Source organism: Sphaerodactylus townsendi, linkage group LG01 (assembly GCF_021028975.2).
Source record: "Sphaerodactylus townsendi isolate TG3544 linkage group LG01, MPM_Stown_v2.3, whole genome shotgun sequence".
In the NCBI taxonomy this organism is placed as follows: domain Eukaryota; kingdom Metazoa; phylum Chordata; class Lepidosauria; order Squamata; family Sphaerodactylidae; genus Sphaerodactylus; species Sphaerodactylus townsendi.
Genome location: NC_059425.1, coordinates 174951367 through 174971065, shown reverse-complemented (window position 1 = coordinate 174971065; position 19699 = coordinate 174951367). Strand labels below are relative to the sequence as shown.

Sequence of the window (19699 nt, the reverse complement as noted above, 5' to 3'; positions counted from 1 at the left end):
ACATGGGACCTCAAAAGACTTGCCATAGCCACTTGCTCTATGTCAACCTTATTTTATCCCCACTTGCATTTCTGCTTGCACAAGATGTGGTGCAACTACTTTCTGGGCACTAGAACACAACCAGGCATTGCACAAGATTGTGCACATATGGATCTTCGCTAAGTCTGTTTATGTTTCTGCTTGCACATCTCTGGTTTCAGGCCATTTTAATCTAAGTAAATACCAGGTTCAGGCCATGGGACTGAAGTTTTTATGCTAAGTAAATACCATATGGTACCTGGCACATCTACTTATGCAAGTATCACAATAGCCATTCCTGTAAGCTCATACATAGCAAAATATGGGGACACCGCTCATAATCTGCTGTTCACATTCATATCCATAATGTAGCCTATCATGTGCACATGAATACATTTGTGCAGTGGGTTTTGGGGTGGCGTCCAGGCAAGCCCAGATGATCTGACTCTGCAAAGGCAAGCCTAACCGGGGTGTGTGTGGCTTATGAGCTCCATATTGGATAAGAAGCGTTGTTACCTTTGAAATGACTTATGTGAACCACACAGTACATTATGCTGCATATATGTACATATATGACACATGATTTATGTAAAAGTTCAACTGTCACTATGTTCAAAAAACTTAGCTGACTATTAGCAATGATGTCTAGATGAAACTTCCATGTTAAAACGTACTATACCTTAGTGCCAACTCTGGGGTGTAGTGGTTTAGAGCGCCTGACTCTAATCTGAAGAACTGGATTCAATTCCTCACTCTTACACGTGAAGCCTGCTGGGTGTCTTTGGGCTAGTCACTGTTGCCTCAGAACTCTCTCAGCCCGCAAAAGGTAAAAGGTAAAGTTTCCCCTTCAGTCGTGTCCAATCCTGGGGTACCACTGCAAGCAGTGGTTTCACAGGCAAGCCGTTTTTGTGGGGGAGTTAGCCAATGCTTTCCGCGGCTATTCTTTACCCCCTAGCTATGTGCTAGTCAGTGGTGGCGAACCTTTGGCACTCCAGATGTTATGGACTACAATTCCCATGAGACCTTGCCAGCATGGCCAATTGGCCATGCTGGCAGGGGCTGATGGGAATTTTAGTCCATAACATCTCGAGTGCCAAAGGTTCACCCCCATGGTGCTAGGTACATCCATCCAAGGAATGGATGGATGGCTGAGTTAACCATGAGCCAGCTGCCAGGATATCTGAACCAGAGGGCTCGAACTCCTGACCGTGAGTGGCAGTGCAAGCACTTAACCACTACGCCACATGGCTGTCAGCCCACAAGCAGGCACACAATGGCAAACCACCCCTGAACATCTTTTGCCTTGAAAACCCTACAACATTGCCACAGCTGTGACTTAACAGCACTTCCCCCCACCAACTAAGGGGTTAAACGTGGGTAACTACATTTAGGCCCTGTTCTGAGTGACATCATTGTGTAAAGCAAGAAAGAGTCTCTTCTGGTGTTGCTGAAACTTTTGCAACCTACATGAACTTCTTTATCTCTGTAAAGGTTTTACAGATGTGGGGGAGAGGTTACTTCAGGGAGTGTGCTCTATCTAGTAATTCCTCTCCCGCCTTCGCATCTGGGTAATGTTGCCAGGGCAGCAACGGATAGGGTTTGTACACACTGCTGTGTTACTCAGGCCGGTCTCCCCTTTCTAAACTCTGAGCCAGCCACCCCTGGAAGACTCCTGAAGCAAGAATCCATGTCAGTTCTGTACCGTTTTGCTGTTGCAAAGTAGCCAAGGAAAAGGGGCGGGGGAAAAAAGAATCTGTTTTCAGCCCTGTTAGGAAAAGCGAACAAAAATAAGCTTTTTAAAAAAAAAAACTGAAAGAAATCTGGTATTTTATTTAATATTTGGCCAGGACAATGGACGGACTACTGAAAACGGGAGGAATGACAGAAGCATTTTGCTTTTCTGTAGATATGTGTGGGGGGGTGGGGGGGAAGAGAAGTTTCTAGCAACCCAGCTGGTTGTCACATCACACCTTCCTGAGGAACAGCCGTTATTTCTCCTTGCTCAGCAAAGCCTGGTTCTTATCCAAATGCTCCCCATCGGGCGGATGCCAGTTTCTCATGGACCGGGCAGCCCACCCTGCCGCATTCCTGAGACTTGTACAATATAATCTTGAGTCAGCAGGGCGGATTAGCCACTTTTCATTGGGTTTGCACTTGTGACCCTTTTAAACAGTAGAACTGCAGAAAGCAAAATGCATCACGCACCCTTTGCCACAGTAACCCTCCTTCCACGTACACATTTTTCGACTTAAATACACACAATTGAAAACAGCTACCATTTTGTTTTGTTTGTTTTAAATTATGTACAAACCCTATATTTTTTTCTTCTGCTTTTTTGTTGATTATACATATAAATACAAATCAGCTATTTTTTTTTCTAAAAAGTGGTTATAATAGTAAATAAATACAAAATAAGAATCTGACCTTTATACTTCATGTGCTGAGGGGGGAAAGGGGAAGAGGGATTAAACCCATATAAAATGTACAACTAAAATATGTTTAAAAATCTTTTAAAAGGAATAATTCTCTGATTAAAATATTTTTTCCTCACTTTTTCTGTAGACATAAATAGATTTTTTTTCCAAAATAGTTGTGTTTAATTCTCCATTTCATAACATAAATAAAGTCTTCATTGGGAAAATATTAAAGTGTCAAGTTTACTTTTTTTCTTTCGCATTTGTCTTTATTTTTGCTGCTGCGACCGCTGCCACGTTTAGCGGCAACCACAGCCCTCCACTACCATATCTTGATAGTTCTTTAGTACCACTTTCTCGTTCTCATCAAGGTAGAGCATGGAGATAGCGCTCAGTTCTGTCGGCACGCAGCAAGCTTTCGGGATTTTGGAATTCACTGAATTGACCAGAGTCTGAACAATGGCGTGGTTGGTGGAGTTCAGATGATCTGCCAGGGGAAAGGGGCATTCTCCGTGGCAGTAGAAGGCACTGTAACCTGGGGGGGCCACTATCCAGTCATTCCACCCAACGTCGTTGAAGTCCACATATAATGGGTGCCTTTTACAATTGGATTTAAGGCGCTTGCGTTGTTTGTGTTTCACTTGGCGCTTCTCTCGCTTATGGAGAGGCTGCCCCTTCCCGTCGTGTCCAAAGGTTACTAGTAGCGGCCTAACCATAGACCAGCTGGCATCGTCCTGATGCAAAGACCGGCTGATCCTGACGTGTCTCTTGGAGATGCTGCTCTCGTTCTCCAAATGGACCACTTCTATCACAAACCCATGATTAGGCTGTCCATGTGCAATCCACCTCATTATAGCGGGCGTGACGTCAAACGTTTCCCATTTGCTGGCGTTGTGGTGCACCACGCGGGTGTCCAAAAGTCTTGTGACGGGGTCTTTGGAGGCCTCGCTCTCCGGTTTGATTATTTCATAAATATTAATACGGTGGTAAGAACTGCTGTTGGTTTCGAAGGCGTCTTCCAGGTGTTCCCGAAAAACCTGAAGCTCAGCTGAAGTAATAAACTCCCCACTCGGGATAGAAGTCAAGTTAAAGAAGAAACGACGGGATGTCTTCCCACTTCTTTCTGGAAGCTCTTCCAGGGTTTCTGGTTTAGGGGGGGAAAGAGCAAAAGAACAAACGGTAACTTAGATAAGTAATAAAAATTCAATTACTGGCGCCTTTCAAATGAACACAATCGTAAGCCAACACATGCTTGCTTTAGGGATTTGAAGATTCCAACCACAACAACAAAAAAGGGATTATCTTGTCTTTTTAGGTATTTAAGCTAGTGTATGAAACATGATGTGCTTCATTCATTGTCATGTCTTCAGATCTGATTGACTACATTGAGAATTCCAGGTGGCCATAATGAAATATGAGGCATAGCTGTGGAATTCAAGGGCATTAAAGAAAAAAAAAACGAACACTGGTTAGCAGGGGCCCATTGAGAATAATTAAAAAGTGACTGAGGATCAAGGAAAGGGATTGCATTTCTTTGAATTTTTTTTAAAAAGCACTCTGCTATTGCTTTAGTCACTTAAAACCTCTTCCAGAAGTTTCATGATTGACAGGTTCCACAATTTTTGAACTCCCTATCCAAAATAATCGCTTAGACCCTGTGGAAAACCTGTTCCAGGAAAGGGATGATTTGTACAGATTTTCCCCTCCTTGCTACACATCTGCAATTCCGTGATGCCGTTCCTGTGCTATTAGTGATTTGTGGCAGATCAAAGCCCGTGTATTTTAATTACACACTCCTTTGTGCAAAGAGTGCTCTGTCGTTTTACTCGAGAGGACCCTAAGCATAATGTCGTTCTGAGTGGGGTTTGGGGTTCATTTGAAACCTGTGGGTTATACCCAGTGGTAGAATTCAAATAATTTAACAACTGGTTGTTTACAAGCACCATTTTAACAACCGGTTCTGCCGAAGTGGTGTGAACCGGCTGAATCCCACCACTGGTTGTACCTTTGGATGTAAGCCACCCCTGCAGACATGGTGAAGAAGAACAGTACACAGGCTGAATTGGACAGTCAGAATTAGACTTGCATCTGGCAAATCTATCATGCCTAATGGCTGGCTGTAGCCTGCAGGATGCTTTCTGAGCTGTGCCTACTCCTTCGCTCTTCCAGAAATATAAAATTTCAACAACTTGTTTATCTAGCAGTTCTGCGTGTTCTGTAGACATCACCCATATTAACCACGACATCCTTCCAACAAAAAAGTTGGCCCAGATTATTTGCCTGGGGGTGGGGCTTGCCTAAGGTCACTCGTTGAGCTTGTGACCGAATTGAGATTTGAATTGGGGGTTAATTTAGCTCAAATCCTCAGCCGTTTGCAGCATGCTGTCTGTATGCTTGTGAGTTTTGAATGAAACTGAGAATTTACTAATCCAACTTAATTTATGTAAATCCATAAAGCCACAAGATATTGGGAGCCTGTGTCTAGTTATTGCCAAACTTAATATTATTCTTTTGGGATAAACCTATAAACAAGTACAAATTTTAAAAAGACCTACCATACCACCAGGAAAATAAGGTATCTCCCCACAATGTATTTCAAGGGCTGCCTATGTAAAACCATATTTAACCAAAATCTCTAGCAGTGCAAATCAATGCAGTGTCATTACTGTCTAAGCTTACTGATTTCCATGGACTTAACTTCTAATAGGGCTGTTTCGTCAGCTAGGCTGAATATGAAAAATATGGCTAGCAAACCTCACACTTTCAAACTAGCCCACATGATATGTGTAAGGTGCATGCATTAAATCTAGCAACTGTGGGTAAATTTAGGCACACTATAAACGAATAAACAGAACCGCCCCAGCGGCTACTTGCTAGTGTATTTATCTTGAAGCCTCATGGGTTTTACTGAGATGCCAAGAGAATGAGTTTAAGATTACAGCCATAACAGTTACTACCGGTGTTTAGGATTACAGCCATAACAGTTACTACTGGTGTCACTTTGCAAAAGCCAGCCGCAATTCACACTTCTCCTGGTCCTCCTGTGTCTGAAGGATGCCTAATTTCCTGGCTCTCCATCATTCTATCATGTCAATCTAAAGAGGAACTTACATTTAAGTGCGTAATAATTAAGTAGCATTAAAGGGAGGCCAGGCCCAGTGGCAGTTCGCAAACCCTGGCAGGAGAGCCTGCTTGTGATCAGCTTATTTCAAAATTCAGTGTGTTTCACTTCTGTATTCACATTTCCCCTCCCCCCCCCAAAAAACTTGCATACCTGCATATGTTGAGCTACCCTTCGCTCAATAAGTCTGGAAGTGTCCTTTGAAAAAATCATCCGACAAAGGGCACGTTCAGAGTTGCATTTTTTTATCACTATATCCTTTCATCTGCATCCTTTCCCATGATTTCCAGCCACCTCAAACTCCTACACCTCTTTAGAGTGCTGGTCTGAACCCAGTTCCCCCCTCCTGAGGTCAGCCCTCTCCATTCCTAGGTATTGTTTTTCCTTGCATGTCCCCTGGCCTTGGCAACAGCTCTTAAAACGCAGTATGCTTAAAAACCCCAAGTTTGATATCATGATATAGATGGCAATGTGGCAGCAATAATCATTTAAATCTAAATAAGGGAACTTTTTAGAAAGTGTTGTTGTTGACAAACTTTTAAAATAGATATTTCCCCCTTCATACCCAGTACAGAAACAGAGAGATGCCTTTTCCGCTGCTCATCAATATTCCTGTTCTGCTTTACTCTACCTGACACTTTCTGTACCACTGTGGTGCCACCCAAGCCATTGGCACAATGTCTGCAGCTGCCCCAGTGACTTCTGCTAATATTAACAGTGCCAATTCCCATAACTGTGGCTGCATGAAACCCGGGCTACGTTGGTGTTTTAAAAACATGTGCTTCCTTTTGCACCATGTTCAAACTTGGGGTCAGTTGAGAGTCTTACTCCAGATAAATAAGCTGTAGGGATGCAAGTGTGGTGGTTTTATGCAACATTGAGTGGTGTAACATGCTTAAAGGCACAATTGTACAAAAGCTCAGACAATACCTTAAAACAGTGACAAACCACGTTGCCATTTCTGCCCTCAACAGCCAACAAGTTAGTATTTGAGAGCCATCCTGCCACAGCGTTTAGTGTCAGACTAGAATCTGGGCAACCCAGGTTTGAATTCCCACTCTGCTGTGAAACCTTACTGGGTAACCTGGGCCCAGTCACTTCCTGTCTTTCATCCTAGCCTACTTCACTGAGTAGTGATTGTGATGAAAAATGGAAGAAGAGAGGATGTGGTACGCTGCTTTGGGCCCCCACTGAGGAGAAAAGCAGGGGTTCCTCTGGATATTTCTGATTAGCTAGCTAGACCCTATGTTTAAAGTTCACACTGAACAACCAATGCATACATCACTGCAGTTTCACTCCAGAGCCCTGAATTCAAATCCATTGAAGCTCATTTGTTTTCAGTCAAACCTCTCATATAGATACATTGAGAGCACAGTCCTTAACACACACCACCTTTAGTTCCTTGTAGGAAAGGCATCCAAAATATAACACACAGCTTAAATCCTAGTTGTGACAAGCTGTCAGTCAACCTGTAACTTTCTGTTGAAGCTGCTTTTTTAAGGGCACAGTTTCAAGAATCTCGGGTTCAACCCAGGGTGGCCAAAGGGGGAGTTATGAAGCCACAGCTCAAAGGGGTCTTTGGACACTGTAGGACAGGGGTGGCCAACCTATGGTGCTCCAGATGTTCATGGACTACAATTCCCATATACATGGGACTACAAATCCTAATTGGCCATGCTGGCAGGGGCTGATGGGAATTGTAGTCCATGGTCATCTAGAGCACCATAGGTTGACCACCCCTGCTTTAGGACTCGCGCTTTGGCAGAACAAGACGTTGAAGGTATTCCTTAAAAGAGTTTAATTCTAACGATTACGAGGAGTTTAGACAAAAAATAAAATCCACCATAATGGAACATGAAGGAGTTCTTTTGTTGGCATTGCAATGACTGACAGGGCAGTCCTATGCAGAGCTACTCCAGTCTAAACCCCACTGATTTCAACAGGGCTTGGGCTGCATTACCTCTGCAGAGGATTGCACCATGACTGCCGTACTTAAGCCAATGGAAATACTTAACAGCCCTCAGCCCTGCAAATGTATGTTAAGAGGTGTTTTGGCACAAATGAACTATGTGTGGTGTGTTCTCTTGTTCCTTACTTTCCTATTTATACACAAAACAGCCTAAACCACAGTACAAGATTCAATTACACCATTAATCTCTTGCCTCATTAAGACTTGCTATTAGTTAGCATAATCACTGTTCAGACTGTCGCTTCAACATCAGCTTAATTAAACAAAGAAACCAAAATGCATATCTTTTTTTCTTGTTCCTAGCTTTTATCCTATAGTTTGTATCTCCCCCGCCCCAACACACACACACACACACACACAATAACACACACACAACACACAATACAATATCAATAATACACACCGTTTACAATAAGCCTACAAATGTACCATTAATGAAAACACCAAGGCTAGAAGTCTGAAATCCTGGAATCCTACTTTTATTGAAAGTAGCTGTGTATGGAATATAAACAGATCAAGGAATGGATATATATATGTATACTAATGGTTAACGGTATTACCCAGAACCTGCTCCTGTCATCTGCAAAGGCCTGTGGTTTCAGAACAACTTCACTTGACTTACACCTGTATTTGCAACTGCAGAAGTTTCCCTTTGCAATGCGTAGCAATGCTGGGCTTAGTAATACTCTCAGAGGAAAGGAGAATGGCTTAGTGAAGTGGTGGCGAACCTATGGCACGGGTGCCAGAGGTGGCACTCAGAGCCCTCTCTGTGGGCACGCACAAACAGAGTGCCCTCCCCACCATCTAGGCTGGCCTGGGCCGCTGGGCTCGATTATTAGCATTAAACCTAAGACCTAGTTTTGGGGAAGCAGTATAGGTAATCCTGTTAAGCGCTGTTAAACCCCACTGATTTTCATGCGAAGAACTAAAGCATGATCCTTTACCTGGGAGTAAGCTCTGTTGCTGGCAATGGGGCTTGCTTCTGAGTAAACCCTCCTAGTGTCGTGATTCACCCATTGGAAGAGCTGCATGGTTGCTTCAAAGGAAAGCCACTGACTACCACCAAGCTTACTCCTGAGTAACGCATGCCTCGGAGCCAACCGTTTTTTCTAAAGTAAAACCTCAGTATTCAGGTTAAATTGCCGTGTTGGCACTTTGCGATAAATAAGTGGGTTTGAGGTTGCAATTTGGGCACTTGGTCTCGAAAAGGTTCGCCATCACTGGCTTAGTGACAATGGAGAAACTTTTGATGATTAGCTCCGACTGAGAGCCCAAGCAACCGAAAGCGTTTGCAATGTAAAGATCACCTTGGGCAAGTTTGTTCAAGTTTAAGGAGCTTTGATAGGAGCGTTTCATGAAATTTCAGGCAAAATGCTGTGAATTTAGGGAAACGGCCTTGTTCCAAAGGACAAGGAGAAGCAGCTGCAGTGGTTCCGAACAGCGTGCTGCTCACTGTTGGTTAAGTACATATTTGCCTGTGGCTTTTAATCTGGGTGACCTAAAACCCCAGGTGCACATGAAATCCAATGGACAGCTGCTCCCAAAAACTTATCAGCCTTCCTTTCTGAAGGGCTTACCTTAACGCTATGCTAAAGCTAGATATAAACAGAAGACAGAGTCATGGTGGAAACAATACAATTGATTGTTAAATTGATCTCTCACGGGGATTAGATAGGGATTAGAAAACCTTCCAAGTGACCCTATAGTCAACTGTAAATTAGAGACTTTTCTTGGAACTTAGCCTTTTTTTTTTTTAAAAAGAGGAAATTATTAGTGAGAACTCAATTTTTTTTATGGAATGCCAACCTGTGCATTTTTTTTAAATCTCCCTTCTCTTGCTGAGAAGCAATCCAGGTGACTTCAAAACAATGTATACACACGGTGTGCATTCAAGGATTTTAAAAATATACTATTTTTTTAAAAAAATAAAAGTTTTAATGAAAATTGACTATATTAAAACTAAAATTACTAGCTATTAAGCAGAGGTGACGTGACTTCCCTTTTGCCCTTCCCCATTTTTGCATCAAAGGTGTTTCATAAAAAGCTATACACTTAACACCTAGAGCAAAAAAAAAAAAGATCACATACACCTGTGGAGGCAAATGTGACCACCCACAATGTGGTACAATGGAACGCACAGTAATGCAGACTCAGGGAAAGTAGATTTTTTTCATCTGCTTCCATTTAAGTGTCAAGCCAAAATTTCATAAAAGGAGTTACTTCTGTGATGGTTGTTAAAATTCAGGTTTTTGAACTGATTGGGGTTATTGTTAGCTGTCAAGGTCATAAGCTACAATCATACTTTTGACCCTTTTCCTGTTCTCACCATGACTCAAAGCCTGGTTAAAGGGTTCACTGAATTTCATAGTTCTTGCAATATTTACTGTTTGCCAAGATTTCTCATGATTTATAATCATAAGATTTCATGGGTCTGTGCCAACAGTTTGATTTCATTTCAGAGCCAACTTCCATTTTCACCCATGACTCCGCCACCTCAGATATTATCTTAGGCAATTTGATTGAAAGTTTCCCATTCAAAATACTGCTTCACATCAAAAGCTTACAGATTGGAAAGACTCTTAAACAGTTCCAAGTCAACGTGGGTGGATTTGGGGCGTTAGCTTCTGAGTGATGTAAGAACCTTTTTATTTTGTCAACAAAACCGATAAGATTCCCCCTACAATGGGGCGCCCACGTATCAGCCAAGCAACCAGAAGTGACACAGATTGTGTAATGAGAAATGCACAAATATTTAGCTAGAAAGTGCTGCATCAGTGAATAGCCAAATGAGTAAATCCGCAGGTGTGAAAACATCTTGGCAAAACCCTTGAATTCAGATTGCTATGTTGACTTCCATCCAAGCTTGGGTGGGGAAAGCCATAGCAGACGCTGTTCCTCCTTACCTTCATGGTGGAAGCTTCGGACGGTGTTGGCCCTGCTGGTAGCTCTCTCCAGGTTATAGTCCATGGGGCTTGGCTTCTGGCTGGTGTGCAGGTGGTAGAGGCCCAACATATAGGGAGGGATGATGGCGTTCTTGCTCGGTGTGGGCCGCCGCTTAAGACCAAACATATTGAGCAGGCGCAGCTCAAATTCACGCAGGATCCCTTCCGAGAGTTGCAGCGGAGCAGCCCGGATCAAATCGCCACTGAACCTTCTCCGGTCGCCCACCTCTGGGATGAGGCTGGCCGAGCCACCCAGCAACACCTGATAAAGCAGCAGTGCTAGTAGAGAATGGGTCCCGGCAACCATGGTCAGTAACCTGTAATGCAAGGGCAAGATCAATAGATGAGAAGGGTTGGGGCAAAATGGTGCAGGGAAGATAGACAGATATCTCTCGTTCATAGCTAATGTACAAGACTTTGCAGGCTGAGATACCCGAAGTGGTGCTTTTCCAACCCCCCCTTCTCCCAAAAGTCACCATTATGAAAGACAACCCTGACATCTTTTTCACATGGCTGTCGTATCTGGGATAGACAGCAACAAGTTATAAAGAGTGTGCGGGTAGGCAATGGTTGCTAAAAAGTGAATGGCAAAGGAAACTTCTGCGGTTGAAAACACAGGTGTAGACCAAGCAAAAGCAGCCCCATTGATGCATCCCCTTAAGTAGCATGTTTAGGAAGATGGCCCCAAGTAACGCTGAACTCCCTCCCCTTCCTTGGTGCAAAATTTTGAAATCAGTGTCAAAATACGATCCCCCCGGAACTGCAATGTCCAGAGAGACAAACACACAAAATATTCTGCCCCTGCCAGGCGATCTACGAACCAGATTTGGTGGCTCACTTAAAAACACTGCTCTGAACTCTGAAGAAAGGGTGCTGGGTAGAAATGCCACAGACACTTTAAACTGTGGTGTCTGTCTCCTTTGAGTCGCCCCTTGCAGCAAAACAATACCACAGCTGGTTCCACAATCTATTGAGGGGTATAACTGCACCGGTGACCTGTCGCTCCCAGCTCATTTCAAGTACAGTTCTTCATTAAGAGGAGAAGAATCCCCCAAATGCAGGCTGGGAACAAGGGAACGGTGGATTCTGGGAGCAGGAGTGGCATCTTAAAGATGTTTGCTGGCTTGTTGTAAGGAGAGAATGTTGCTATGCCTTGCTATCAGAGGAGAAAGAAGGGCTGCTGTGGAAATTAGGGGGATGATGGGCGGAGAAAAGAGTGGGAGGGAGATGTATGACAAGCAGTTACAGGAGGCAGAGTGTGCAAGTGGGACAGGTACCTTTTTTGGACTACACACAAACATCTTTCACTCTTGGTCATAAAGCAAGTTTTGTAATCCGATTCCCTTCAGGGCTCTGAAACATCCTTTTAAAAATACATTTTTATTTCCTTCTTTCATAGTCTGCCTTTCTCAAGGAAGAGCTAGTGGGCGATTGCCAAGTCAAAGATAGGTGGTTATCGTCAAGCGATAATCCAGCAGAGTTAGGCATGCTTCAAGTAACTGCAGGCCGGGTGGCAGACCAGGACTGCTTTTGGTCTTAAGAGTGAGAAGCGGGCAGAGTCTCTCTCTTGAGTCTTCTGGCCACTCAGCATACACAGATTAAGAAGAGCCTTCCCGGCCGGCCTGCTTTTCATTTCAACCATTTGTTTCTGATCCAGTATAAACAGGAGCATCACGTGGGACGCTAGGCTAGTTAAGAGATGGCTAACCCGGCTAGATCTTCATTGTTACGGGCAGGTCTCCTCTACCCCCAAATCTTGTTTACAGAAGCAAAGACAGCTTTCCCCCCCCCCCCCACCACCACCACTGCCCCCATACAAGGGGCTACCCTACCAGAATACGCTTCCTTAGTTAAGTGTGAAGCCTGACCCAGCTTTTGGAGTGCCTCACTTTTAACTGCAGGGGTTCCCCCCCAAATGCTTTAAAGCACATTTGTCAATGCTCTCATTTCCCCACTAAGTGAACGCCAGACCGCTTCTCTACTTTGGCTTTTTTTTCAGTAACTGATCCAGTGGAACTGTTTATATCTTATTCAGTGGTAGGAGCGGGGAGGGGTTGATCTGTAAGAGGGGGGGGAGGAGAAATGTACAAAACTCCCGTGCTGAAAAGGGCCTCTGAGCTCAGAAGCACGAGAGAGGAAACAAGGAAGAAAAACACAGGTGAAGATGCATAGGGGGCAGGGAGAAAGAGTTCCCACACTTAGGAGGTAGTATTCCGACAGCAGCGTAATTAAAAGGGGAGGAGAATCCTACCAGCTTGTAATATGAAGTGGAAAATCCGGCTAAAGCAACTTCAGCCTCACAGGTAGGGCCAGCCTCTCGCGGAGCATGCTATGCTACCCTCCTGGAAACAGCAGCATTTCTCACAGGCAGCAAGGAAACAAAATGTGCCTGTCCGCCCCTTAAAAATGATCACAGAGGATGCGGGGGGAACAGTTGGGATGGTGCGAAAGCCACATATAGTGGGGGACCCCACCACAGTCTGTGAAGGGCCATTCCTATGGATCCCAAACCTCTTTGGAGCCAAAAAATAAAAAATAAGAGTGAAGCTGCCCCATATCTTATCACCGGACAGCAGGGCAGAAAAAAAAAGAGATCTAGGTTTCATGTATCTGGTTCCTGAGTGGGCATCGTGCCATCCGGTTGGGGATGCTACAGTGCGCCCAGATGCCCCCTCTGGATTTAAGGAGGGCTCTTTTAGAAGTGAGGAAGAGAGCAAGAAAGGGCATTAGTATAAGTGGAAGTGGAGAAGGAAGGAAGGTGCCTATGATTAGAAGAAGGTAGCTGGGGAGACCCCCACCCCAGGGCTTCAAGGCAGGTTTAGCTCTCTGCTGAGTATTACACGGGCACCCCGTCGCTCCTCCTCCTGGGGAGGGGGGACCAGGAGGAGGAGGGAGACTGGGGTGCCCCTGTAAAACTCAGTAGAGTCCCCACCATTACAGGGGTGCTCCACTGGGGAGGGGCGATCAGGAAGAGGAGGGAGACTGTAAAACTCAGCAGAGACCCCCCCCCCCCCGCTACCTTTAGGGTCCCGCCGATCGCCTAAGAAGCAAGCGCAGCGCACTCGGGCACGGCCATCGAGGCAGCCTGCACATGGGACTTGCCTGGCCGATCAAGGCGGTGCCGAGCGGGTAGTGCCAGGCGTCCGTCCCGCGGGAGCGTCCAGCCTGTCGGGGGAAGGCCGGCAGCAGTCCTCGGGGGGTCGCGGGGCGCGGTCCTCTGCTCGCTCTGGCCCGCTCAGGTCGCGGGGCTGGCCGGCGAAGGCACCATCCCGGCCACTGAGGCTCTCCAGGGCTCCTCCTCACCCTGCGCGCCAGGCGGACGAGGAAGCGGCGGCGGTGCTGCTGCTGCGCTGTGCCCGTGGCCCGCTGGCCCCCGCATCTCACTCACTGCGGGCTGGAAGGGCGCCGCCCGCAGCCGCCACCCAGGTGGGCCCGCCGCGCGCCCGGCGTCCTGCTCTGCCGGGCCGGCATGCCCCGCCGGGGGCCCCTCGCCGCCGACAGCCGGGCTCCGCTGCTGCTGCTGCTGCTGCTGTAACTCCTCCAAAGGGGGACCGCCCTGAGCATCCGCGGGCGCGCTCCCAGACCAGCTGTCCCCGTCCCCGGGTCACGCACTTCCCTTCCCGCTGGCGGCGGCGGCCCCCTTCTGGCTGGGCAGGCTGGCGGTGCGAGGCTCGCGCGCTGGTGCTGCTGCTGCTGCTTCTGCCGCCGCGCGGCGCTTTTTGTGGCTCGAGCGCCTGCTGATGTCACGACCCCGGGGGCTCGAGGCGGGCGCGCCAATCGCACGGCGGCCTGGCTGCGGACCGGGAGCCCAACGAGAGGCGGCGGCGGCGGCGGCTGCTGGAAAGAGGCACGGCGGGGCGGCTTTTAAAGGGAACGCCGCCCCCTTTCGCCTCCGCCCCCCCTTTCCTCCTCCTCCTCCCGCAAGCCAGCCTCCCGAGGGGTATTTAGCGCGCGCTCCTCATCTTTTCTCTCCCTTAAACTTTCCGGATTAGGATCAGTAACGCTGGCCGGGGGGGGGGGGGGGGAGAGCGAGGAGGAGGAGGAGGAGCCGAGGCTTGGTGCCAAAGCTCCAGCCCTCCCTCGACAACTTCTTTCCTTTTTTTTTTCTCGTTTAAAAGTCATCTCGCAAGCGGCGATCCCTACTGTCATTTGCGATCCCTAATATCATTTGCAGCGGCCGCAGAGCAGGTATATTGAAAGGGTGGGCGCCGTTGTCAAGAGGGCATCGCTTCTTCGAGAGGGGGCTAGGCGAGGGCAGAGGAAGACGCGGCGCGGCGATCATTCCCCCCCCCCCCCTCGGGCAGGCTCAAATAAAATTGTCAGTTTTGACATTGTGGAAAGTGTGTGTGTGTGTGTGTGTGTGTGTGTGTGTGTGTGTGTGTGTGTGTGTGTGTGTAACCATTTGGGAACAAAGTTTAGAGCGGACGTGGCTCGGGGTTCAGTTAACCCTTCGGAGTTCCACAGACCCCCCCCCCCCTCCTTTCCCCTGTTCTTCTTTCCATCCCACCACTAGGCAATCTGTCCGGAAGAATTTACTGTCCAGTCCAACTTGGGTGCGCCCACGGTGGCGGTGCTGCATAGGTGCCTCAGGGTCTTTCTCCGAGGGCTTCCCCAGGCAATAGGGAGGGAAGGGGGTGGTTCTGAAAGGCTATTTGTTCCCTTCTCCGATCGAGGGGGAGGAGTGCAGGGGTTTCCCCTCCGAGGAAGAGGCAAGAAGGAAATTCAGACCAGAGAGATCATGAAGAATGACCCATTATAGAGACCTTGGTCCGTAAGGGAAAGTAATTCGCAGCGTTTGGCTTTGCCAATCGGATTAGCTTGCTGCAGTAGGACTGAATTGTTTGCTGACTTGAGAGGTGTGAAGGTTAGGAGGGTGGGGGGAAGGGACTCCTAGGTGTGCTTGGAAAGAATCCCAGAGCAATAAAAGGATGGAATTCACCTGTGCACCAGCTATATTCAACACAGAGTTAGCATGATCCTAAATATTGCCCCCCAGACTTCTTATTCAGAAGACCCCAGAATGAGGAATGTGATCCACCCCCCCTCCAGTGTCTTTTAGCTTCAAAGCCCCCCCCCCCATTTTGCGTTTTATCACGTCTTTCTGCTTTGTCCAAGGAGCTGATACATGGGGTCATCCTGCTGTATTGTCTTGAAAACTTTGTGAGGATGGTCAGACTGGGCAAGCGTGTGAGACTAGAGTTGGGAAGTGCCGAGTGTGAATTCCCACTGTTGGGTGACCTTGGTCGCGCTCGCCGCCTAATCAACCTCGCAGGGTGGTTGTTGTGAAGATGAAGTGGGTGGGGAACAGTGTCATAAGCTGCTTTGGGTCTCCCATTTGGGAGGAAAGCAGGATATAAACGTTGAAGAATGTTTTTTAAAAAAAGATACGGTTGACCTGCCAAAGGCTGCCCAGCCAGCTTTATGACTGAGGGAGGAATTTTAACTCTAAGCCTACTGGGGCCTTTTGTGATCTTTTGTGGTCCGCAGGTGATGGGAACCAAGTAGACTTGGGTTATCTGAAGGAATCCAGTGTTTTCCACCACCAGCTTTCATTGTACGCCGTGCGGAAACCTCGTTTTTCCAAAGAGTCAGCTGTGGAGAGCATTGTGTGTTTAGACAATACGCTCGCAGAGATGGGTGCCTAATGAGTGGAAACTGGCATCTATTGCCCCCGTCGCCGTAATTGCCGTCTAAGAAGCCGCACGGCTTGGAAGGCCCTGTTTAAGTGACACAGTTCTGCTGTGGAAGGCCTGGCATCTCGCCAAGGAAACGGTTGGGGGTGTTAAACCCAAAATAAAACTTCTGTCGCTGAAATGGAGAGTAAGAGCCACACCGGTTAATAATTGTCTTTAATACGCAGGGTTTTAATGTGTGAAGCTGTTCTTGTCCACCTCCCTGGTGAATAGTTCACATTAGGCCCATTTTCCAGACTGGTGAAAATGAGCAAATCGGTCTCCATCAAAGCTGTCCGGTAGATAAAGAATCTGAATTAAATTCCAACCCGGCCCGGAAGTATTCTGCTGTACCACATTTCCTATGGGGGGGGTGTCTCTCCTGTAAATGTGCTCCTTTTCTCACTTTGTAAAAGCCATGTTCAAAAGTCATAATCCTGCAGTTCAGTTTCATAGGTTTTACCGCTAAATAACTACCCACTGCCAGTAACTGCGGCGACATTTGCAAAGGCCAAAGCAACAGGAGCTTTTCCACTGATGGGGCTTGTACCCTTTGTTGGTGATCTACTTTGCAGGAGAGCACTTGGCACACACGCACGCACACAAAAGGGTTATTGAGGTGTGCAAGGGATCCACGTGGCGTTTAATGCATAAGACTGACGCGTGGTAGAAGCCGCTTTTAAAAAATGTGTCAGACTCATCCTGAATTCAGGTGACCGTTCTACTTTCTTATTAATGTATTAAAATTTACCTTACGGTATAATCCGCCTGGAACGTGCATCCATGAAGGAGGCCATTTAAAACACAGGACACTGATTTCCTTGTAGCCGTCTACGGCAGAAGACTCATCCATCCAAAAGCAGGTGTCGGTTTTTACCCTGTACTGACTTAAGGTTGTTCATGTATCAATGAAAATCAGCTAAGAAGTCCTCATACTTGTGGTACAAGTGACCCCTTGCCTCTCTTTTCTTCCTGGCTTGGGAAAAGCTGCTAGAGCGGGTAATCATGATGTAGAGGGAATGGATGCAGCGGAGAATCCATGTTCCATTGCTATCTACCAAGCTATTCTTGGTACTAAGCCAGACTTTATAAATAGCATTTATTTCTGTGGAAGTTTTTTGTAAGTGTGTAGGGGGATCACCCAACATGAAAAAATGTCAGGGCTGGAAAAAAAATTTTGCTTCTTTTTGTGGGTTTTGACCCCTTGCTCCCAGTTTGTTGAGAGTGCTTTCCTGTGGTGCAGAATTTTTTCTTCTTTTAGAAATGGCTGCCCTCCTGTGGTGGAAATGTGTCAGAACACATCAGCGGAAAACAAAAATCCCAATTGGCAAAGTGCTCAATGCCAATCCGTGACAACAGTTCACTTTCAGCACTAGAATAAACATTTCTGCTCACTTTCATCTCCCTTTTATGCACACGCAACAGTCGGTCGATTGATATTTTGAAATGCTACTGGAACACGGCCGTACAACCCGGAAAACCCACAACACCCAATGATTCTGGCCGTGAAAGCCTTCGACAATACGATATTTTGAAGCTTCAAGAGTTGTGCTACTTCTGCAATCGTTTCTTCTGTGGACAAGACACAGGTGCAATCTAAATATCTCCATACAATAACATGAATGCAGAACAACCTACAAGTAATAAATATGCATCAAATTAAAAAAAAACACAAGTGGTTTTATGTGCCTTTCATACACCCACCAGGGAATGGGGAAAAGATGGTAACATGAGGAATCGAAGCTGGATGATGATAGGAGGCTACCTTGTACTTGGCTTGAGAGCTTCTTTCAGCTTGACTGATACACACCACTTGTGTCCACACGTTTTGGCACAAAGCATATCCATCACTCTCACCATGTTCCAGAAGGCTTTAACTTATTCCCTAATTTTCAACATGACCAAATCTGGACACTTACGATCCAGAGACTGAGGCTATAACAAGACAGGACAGATATTTCTACAGCCATGTGAATATACCCAGGTTTGCAGAAAAATCTGGGGATAATCTGTAGCTTTAAGAAGCAAACACTATAGAAACCCACAACAGTATTGCCAGTCTTCAAGCCCTTGGCTTCTGTCAATAAAAGGGGGGGGGGGACTCTTTCCAGGTCTATTTTGATCTGTGAGGGAAGAATCAGTGGGGCCAGATTTAGCATCAATTATTGGCAGGCCTGGCTGTTTGCTGCAGTTCAGCAGCTGCCATCCCATTAAAACCACTGTAGTACAGGAGTTAAACGTTTCTGATTAGGGGCAGGGAGATCAATGTTCATATCATCACTCTGCCATTCAAACTCTCTGGATGACCTTTACCAGTCACATACTCTCAGCCTAATTTCACAGGGTTGTTGTGAGAGATAAAGTGGAGGAGAGGAAAATGGTATAAGCTGCCTTGGTTTCCCACAGAAGTGGAGGAGGAGGAGGATAAAAAGAAGAAGAGGAGGAGGAGGAGTTTGGATTTATATCCCCCTTTCTCTCCTGTAAAGAGACTCAAAGGGGCTTACAGTCTCCTTTCCCTTCCCCCCCCAACAAACACCCTGTGAGTTGGGTGGGGCTGAGAGAGCTCTGAAGAACTGTGACTAGCCCATGGTCACCCAGCTGGCATGTGTTGCGGTGCAGAAGCTAATCTGGTTCACCAGATAAGCCTCCACAGCTCAAATGGCAGAGCGGGGAATCAAACCCGGTTCTCCAGATTAGAGTGTACCTGCTCTAAACCATACACCATGCTGGCTCAGGTGTGGAGTATGTTTGTGTGTGTGTGTGTGTGTGTGAAGTGCATATCTAACAAATATAGCTGAAGATGGAGAGAGCAGATAAAAGGTAGGTTTATTAGTGGGTGGGAAGGCGAGAAGATAACAGAAAACTGAAGATATGGGGGCTACCAGGAGGAAAGAGGAAATAGTGGGGAGGGAAATTCAGAGGAAAGTAGGGAATCCTCTGCAAGCCCTTATAAGAAAGGTTCCCCACTTATTCACTATGCCACTCAGTCCAGCCCAATAGCTGGCCCTTGTGGAAAGATCAGTGGGGGAATGGATGGAAGGCTGGAGACAGGGACAAATAAAGTTAGGCTGCCTGTTGGGTGAGAAGGAAAAGGGGAGAGGCTATGAGAGGTTTAAGGACCAGGAGCGGGGAGCAAATAGTGGGGGAGAGGAAGAGGACATACCCTCTACTTATTAGATTGTATTAGTTTAGATTACTATGACCAGTTTAATCTAGGGTTAAAGTGTTGGGTTAGGATCTGGGAGACCTAGGTATGAGTTCAGGTTTGGTGTTGCGGAAAAGTATCCATGTTTTTTTTTTATAAATTATTGTTTCCTTTTCCAGTCAATCTATTCCGGCTAGATTAGTGGTTTGTTAGGCAGGGACTGGATTGACTCACTCAAGCCAACATGGTGTAGTGTTTAAGAGCAAGCGGACTCTAATTTGAATCTCCACTCCTCCACATGTGCGGCGGACTCTTATCTGGTGAACTGGATTTGTTTCCCTGCTCCTCCACATGAAACCTGCTGGGTGACCTTGGGCTAGTCACAGAAGTCTCTCAGCCCCACCTGCCTCACAAGGTG

At 46.6% G+C, this 19699-nt stretch overlaps 1 protein-coding gene across 1 annotated transcript; it reads right to left on the bottom strand.

The window, feature by feature from the left end:
- Positions 1 to 1828: 1828 nt before the first annotated feature.
- Positions 1829 to 14316, bottom strand: BMP2 (bone morphogenetic protein 2). The gene is made up of 3 exons (XM_048500297.1): positions 13567 to 14316; positions 10426 to 10781; positions 1829 to 3576 (listed from the first exon to the last, which is right to left on the bottom strand). The coding sequence occupies exons 2-3, from the start codon at positions 10769 to 10771 to the stop codon at positions 2732 to 2734; spliced, it is 1191 nt and encodes a 396-aa protein (XP_048356254.1). The 5' UTR covers positions 10772 to 10781; positions 13567 to 14316; the 3' UTR covers positions 1829 to 2731.
- Between the last annotated feature and the right edge of the window lie 5383 nt (positions 14317 to 19699).